Source organism: Leptopilina heterotoma, unplaced genomic scaffold (genome assembly GCF_015476425.1).
Source record: "Leptopilina heterotoma isolate Lh14 unplaced genomic scaffold, ASM1547642v1 Lhet_325, whole genome shotgun sequence".
NCBI lineage: Eukaryota > Metazoa > Arthropoda > Insecta > Hymenoptera > Figitidae > Leptopilina > Leptopilina heterotoma.
The window spans coordinates 394,039-400,759 of NW_025111019.1; the positions used below are offsets into that span (position 1 = coordinate 394,039).

Here is a 6,721-nt window from a genome sequence, read left to right on the forward strand (position 1 = left end):
TTTAATTAATTTTAAGAATTTTTGAAATACTTTTTTGTCCTCAGCTGGTTTTTTTCTTTTTTAACCAGTTAATAAAATATTTAATCAATAATAACTTTTAAATTTTATTTTAAATCTTTTGAAATAATTTATTATTTTTTACACAAAATTCAAAAAATATTTTATTATTAAGTATTAAGTTAATAAAAATTTAGATAATTATTAAATTTTTGACAGTTTAAAATTATTTATTATTATTAATATTATTAACATCTGATTTAATTAATTAAATATTCAATCGAAAAAACTATAAAATCGAATTTTCAATCGTTTAAAAAATTTTACTTTTTTTTGGCAAAAATTAAATTTTAATTTAAAAAAAATGGGCACTGCCCGTATATTTTTGAATAGGAAAAATTATTTCAATATAAATATAAACATTTAAAATATTCAAATTTCCATAAAGATGCCACGACTATTAATTTAATTTTCAAATTAAGTCCTTTAATTTTATTCCTGAGATTTTTATATCTAATTAAAAAGTTAAAATAACCTACAGCTGATTGAAAGGTGAGGAGATAATATCACGTGCGCAAATAAATGTGAGAACTGGAAGCGATAATAAACCTAACGAGACATGCAACGCATTTTAATTAGCATTTCCATGCATTGGTTTCATATTTCTAATTTTATATCTTGTTTGCAGTCAATTTTTCTATTTCAAAAAAAATAAATAAAAATAGAAAAGATAAAGAAGAAAACTGTATTAAAATTTTCATATATTTTTCTTAAAAATCTTTCTGTTCAATGATAAAAAAATATTATAAATATTAATTGAATTCTGATAACGAGACCCCGACATTTTAGGTAAAAAACTCCAACAGCCTCCGTGGCGCAATTGGCTAGCGCGTTCGGCTGTTAACCGAAAGGTTGGTGGTTCAAGCCCACCCGGGGGCGATTTTTTTCTCCAAATTCGAAATTTTTTTTTTTTGAAAACTTTTTGTTTTTCATAATTAAAACTTTATTTAACACTTAATTAATGTTAATTAAAGCTCTGTATAAAAATCGCATCGACTTTGACAGCCCCTTAAATAGAATAGAATTCATAGAAGTGAAGAAAGAAAACATTTATTGATTATTATTATTAAAATAATTATAGTGATATTATTTGTATTATTAACATTATTTGTTTTATTAACATTATTCGTTTTATTAACATTATTTGTCTTCTTAACATTATTTATCTTCTTAACATTATTTATCTTCTTAACATTATTTATCTTCTTAACATTATTCGTTTAATTGTTAACATTGTTAAAAAATATTATTATCAATATTCTTGTCAATATTTACAATAACGAAAAATATTGAAAAAGAATTTTGACGATCTAGTGAAGAGAAAAGAAAGAAATTGACGTGGAAGCAAAAAATAAAAAAATAATAACTTGACCCCGACGTGATTTGAACACGCAACCTTCTGATCTGGAGTCAGACGCGCTACCGTTGCGCCACGGAGTCGTATAACTTCGCTAGCTCCCAATGACAGTTATATATAATTACTTTCAGCAAAAGTTACACTCACTACAACTGCAACTCTCCACTCCCACTCTAAAATTCTAACTCTACCTACGACTTTGCAATTTTATTACTTTTAATCTAACGAGAATATTTCCTTTAACAAAAATAATTCAAAAAATAAATTTCAGTTAATTTTTGTTATTAATTAATAATTTTACTGTTAATATAAATATCAAATACTACTGTATTTATTCCTTGGTTGACTATAGTTAGCCCTGGAGCTTTTTAATTAAATAAATAAATAAATAAATTATTTCTATTTTATCCCCTTTTTCTCGACACTTTTGTTAATTTATCAAAAAATCAAACTCGTGAATACGAGTTTGAAAAGTGTCGAGAAAAGGGGATGAAATTGAATAAATAAAGAAATAAAATATTAAAGTAGAAAATTGTTAAATCTAAAGTAACAAAATTTAAATTATAAATAAAATCCTAAACCTTGACTCGGAGTGATCATTAACTACAATTTTTTTTAATTAAATTAAATTAGTGAATAATAAAGTACTCACCTCATTTAAAAGAAGAAAACAGGTCAAGACTCCAAGAGACCACCAGTCAACTTCGTGTCCGTAATATTCCCGTTTCAAAATTTCAGGAGCTGAATAGAAACAATTTCTTTTAATAAAATTCATAATTTAAAAAAAAGAAAAATCAATTTTAACAAGAAATGAAAAATGAATAAAGAAAATAGTGTAAATTAAATAATTACCCATGTATTCTAATGTCCCACAAAATGTTCCCGTACGATGAGTAGGACGCAGCCATTTAGACAAACCAAAATCAATTAGAATCGCGTGACCTTCATCATTTAAAAGAACATTCGTTGCTTTAATATCTCTATGAATTATGCCAGCATTGTGCAAGAAATCTGAAACAATAATTAGTAACACTAATAAATTGATGGTGTCGAGAAATTTGTTTCAATTAGGCAAACAAAAGAAAACATAATCTAATATTATAAGACTTTAATTAAATAACAGATTTCTTTGTTCTTTTAAATTAAATTTAAAAGAACAATTTTCGAAAAAAATTTCGAACAAATCAATTATTTAACCAAATTTTTATACAATTACAATAATTCAATTACTTTCACTATAATAATAATATTTTTCAAAAATTTTTGATAAAATTCTAAGCAAGAATTAAATTATTTTCACTAATAATAAATAAAATTAATTAATAAAAATAAAAATTAAATTAAATTAATAATAAAAAGAATTTCAATTATTTTTAATACTATTTTCAATTAATTAATCGAAAAATTCAATTATTTTCACAAATAAAATTATTCACAAGAATTTAATTATTTAAAATAAATTTATCATAAAATTCTTTGCAACTATTCAATTATTTACAAAAATCAATTATTTTAAATAAAATAATTGTAATTAAATTTTTTAAAAATAATTTAATTATTCTTCTAGATTTTAATAAAATCCTTCCCAAGAATTCAATTACTTACATAAATAATGCTTCGAAAGAATTCAATTATTTTTAAAAATAAAAAAATTTTTTCTTGGAAATTCAATTATTTTAAAAACTCTAATAAAATCGTTTGCAAGAATTCAATTATTTTCATAAATAAAAAAATGCTTTTTAGGAATTCAATTATTTTAAAAAAAAAAAATTGAATAAAATGCCACACAGACATTCAATTATTCTCAAAAATTTTAATAGAATTCTTTGTAAAGTTTAATTATCTTTAAAAACATTTCGCAATACAATGATTTTCAAATATCTACTATTTTCATAAAATTTCCAAACAGAATTCAATTATTTAAAATTTTATTGTAAAAATCTTCCAAAGAATTCAATTCTTTCGATGAATAATAAAAATTTTTTACTACGTTTTTTTCGTTTGAAAGCTAAGTTTTGAAAATTAATTACCGAGTGCGAAGTCTGTATTTAATTAAATTTTTCTACTTTAATCTTATTTTATTAAATTTAATTGAATCAATTTATTATTTTTGTAAAATAATGAATTATTTAAATTTTAAGTTAAATATTTTCCTAAAGTATTCGAAAATTCATTTGGAGTTAATTACCAATTGCGAGAGCGATTTCAGCGACGTATATTCGAACCACATTTTCTGGTAGGCAACCAAATTCTTCAACTAGCGAGAATAATTCCCCGCCACCGACGAAATCTGTCACTATAAGTGGAAAAAAAGGTCAAATTAATTATTACTATTATTAATTAATTTAAATAACTATTATTACTGTGCTGCAAAAATTTTTTTTGATTCAAATAATAGATTTCTAGTTAATAAAATAAATTACTTGAATCAAATCATTTTTATTCAAATAAAATATTTTACAATTATAAATTGGTTTGAACCAATAATTTCTGTATTTGGAGCAAATTTTATGATTCCAATCAAAATTATTTGATATAATTATTATTATAATTATTAATATTATAATTTATTATTTTTAATTATTTTCAACAATAGTTGAATTTGTCACTCAGTCAAGAATTATATAGGTGTAAAAAATCATTTTTTCTGATTTTTTTAAACCTATAAAAATTTTTTGATTTAAATAAAAATGATTTGATTCAAGTAAATATTTATTTGAAAATAGACAAGTAATCGGTTATTCGAATCAAATACATTTCTTCCTCAGTTTAATTAATTGAAACATAAAAATACTGATTCTAGTAAATAAAGAAGAGATTTTTTTGATAATAAATAAAAGAAGAAAATACTAACAAATATACAGTGTCTTTCGTCCCTGCCAATGATGAGAGGCCTTCACGATAAAAGGATGATGTCCGACTGCCCTTTGTATCGACACCTCTTGTTTAGCTTGATAAATAGCATTTTCAGCGACAATTTTCGCCTTACTTATTGCCTTCAATGCATAAATTTCGTCAACTTTGTTTTTCAATACTTTATAGACACGTCCATAGGCTCCATTCGAAATTATATCTAAAAATTTATATTCGTTTTTCAATGGCTCCTCGCGAACTGTGAATTCCGGTAGAAAAATTGCCTCAAATCGTGGAACGGGCCATGCTGTTTTCGATACATTAAATGGATCGTTTAACGTCCCCACACTCCAACTGTGAAAATCAAAATTCAAAATTTAGCGAAAAAACTCTTTCCTTGCTTCAAAAAGAAAGTAGATTTTAATTCTTTTATTTTCTTTTGCAGAATACTGCAATTATTTTGATGTAAATAAATAAATATAAGCCTATTAGATCACAAGAATAAAGAAGAAATCTTTTCTCTATTTTCTATGATATTATTATATTAATATTCTCTTTTATTTTATTATTCAATTCTTAAACGATAAAGTAAGCAACAAATAAAATACCAAAATAAAAAAAACAAATAAATAAAAAAGAAAAATATAAAATAACAATTTTAAATTAACCTTGTGGAAAATTTTCAATTTGTTACGCAACGTTACCTTCTTCTGGAAATTCGAGACCAAGGTCGATAAGGCTCGCAATCATATTCCGGCGTTCCAATACATCGTCCTCCCAAAATATCATTAAGACTGAACTGAAAAAGGAAATTAAAAAAAATTGTTCAGAAGAAGAAAAACCAACCGAATTAAAACAATTTAGTTTTTTCCAGAATTCAACCAACCTGGCTTGCATATTGTCCTCTCGAATAATGTTTCTTTTTAATACTCGTATTGGAATTTCCCATTCGGTTTCTTATGTACCTGTAAAATAAAAATATAGAAATAAAATAGAATAAATAAATAAATAAAATAAAAATGAGAAAAACTACTAAACTCCATAAGAGGAAATAATTCGTTTTAAGAAAAAGTGATAAATTAAATACTGTAAATAATCTAAAGAAAAGTGTAAATAATGTATTTGCACTATTATTATTTATAGTATTATTACCATTACTGTTATTATTATTATTGTTAATTATATTATTATCATTGTTGTTAATTATATTGTTATCGTTGTAATTATTTGAATACTGTGAATAAGAATGTAAATAACAATGAAAATAAAAGAATTTGTTCACAATTATTGTACATTTATAGGTTATGTTCGCCAAAATGAAAATTATTATACAAAATATTCATAAAACGATTTGAACAATAATTTACCAAAAAAAAGAAAGCAAACGAACCGAAACTATTATGAAATTAGTCACTTCATAACTTCTAATTTCCGACTATTACTCGAGCATGACTTACTTTATTTTTCTCCTAAAATTTCAAAAAGTTCACTTTTTTCTCCTACTTTTCATTTAAAGTAAAAAAATACTAATATCAAATTATCAACTAATGACTTAGTTTTGCTTTCTAGTTTGTAAAAAACTAAATAAATATTTAAAACTTTAATAATAACACACAACCGTCAACAATATAAAAAATACACTAAAGTGACGGACGTCAAATTCACATGTTTTCGACACTTACTTGATCGATAAGAAAAATTATCAAAATTTCTACTTTATCGTAGGTTCTTACTACTTATTCTACTTTATCAATATATATTTATTTACAAATTCTCCCAAAAATCAAATCGATCGAATATCAAATTCGAATTTCAAAACATCGAATGCTCATTTCATCGAATTTTTAAAACACAACACGTGTTCGTTTGACAGATTCTTTGTAAACAGCAAAACTTTTTTACCTACAAACTCTCTCCGAACCGCGTGACACAAACTCAAATTTACTTTTTGGCCACCAACTTAAATTCAATTGTAAAGTCAAAAAAGTAATTTTAAAAATCCAAGTAAATCAAGTAAATCGAAATAATTAAAATTTAATTGAATTTGAATACTATTTGTTGCTACTATTATTTATTTACTAATTAGAATTAAAAATAGTGTAAATTGAATCATTTTCGGTTTTTCATTCTTTTTTGATATTTTTAAATTGATTTTACAAGAAAAGACAGTAATGATAATAATTGGAATAACTATATGATATTAATTTACTTATTATTATTAAATATTGTAAAGATATTGAAAAGTTCTCTTACTGTTAAAGAAAGCCTTTAAATACTCTAATTGATAAAATAAATTAAAGAATTAAAATCAGAAAACTAAAAATAGAACCGTACTTTATTTACACCTGGACACAACCTGGAATACCGACTCCCGATTGTCTTTTCCGTAGCTTGCATAGTGGCGCCAACAGAAGGAAGAATTGAAAATGAAAAGGTAACTACGAACAACCGAAC

General features: G+C 23.7%; 1 protein-coding gene and 2 non-coding genes across 5 annotated transcripts in view; 1 reads left to right on the plus strand and 2 right to left on the minus strand.

The window, feature by feature from the left end:
* LOC122504946 (serine/threonine-protein kinase S6KL) overlaps positions 1–6,721 on the minus strand; it is a 54,880-nt gene that overhangs the window by 46,211 nt on the left and 1,948 nt on the right. Inside the window, exons 2-8 of one of the 3 annotated variants that reach the window (XM_043616312.1) lie at positions 6,602–6,705; positions 5,154–5,232; positions 4,972–5,066; positions 4,269–4,621; positions 3,603–3,710; positions 2,267–2,425; positions 2,067–2,155 (exon numbers count right to left, since the gene is read on the minus strand). In XM_043616312.1, the coding sequence (XP_043472247.1) occupies positions 2,067–2,155; positions 2,267–2,425; positions 3,603–3,710; positions 4,269–4,621; positions 4,972–5,066; positions 5,154–5,216 (867 nt within the window). In that variant the 5' untranslated portion in view covers positions 5,217–5,232; positions 6,602–6,705. Of the gene's footprint in view, positions 1–2,066; positions 2,156–2,266; positions 2,426–3,602; positions 3,711–4,268; positions 4,622–4,971; positions 5,067–5,153; positions 5,233–5,724; positions 5,908–6,601; positions 6,706–6,721 lie in introns of those variants that run through there. The other 2 variants (XM_043616310.1, XM_043616311.1) reach the window with 2 other exon arrangements.
* Trnan-guu lies at positions 863–936 on the plus strand. The gene has a single exon. It is a non-coding gene; the product is annotated as a tRNA-Asn (tRNA).
* On the minus strand, positions 1,426–1,497 carry Trnaw-cca. The gene has a single exon. It is a non-coding gene; the product is annotated as a tRNA-Trp (tRNA).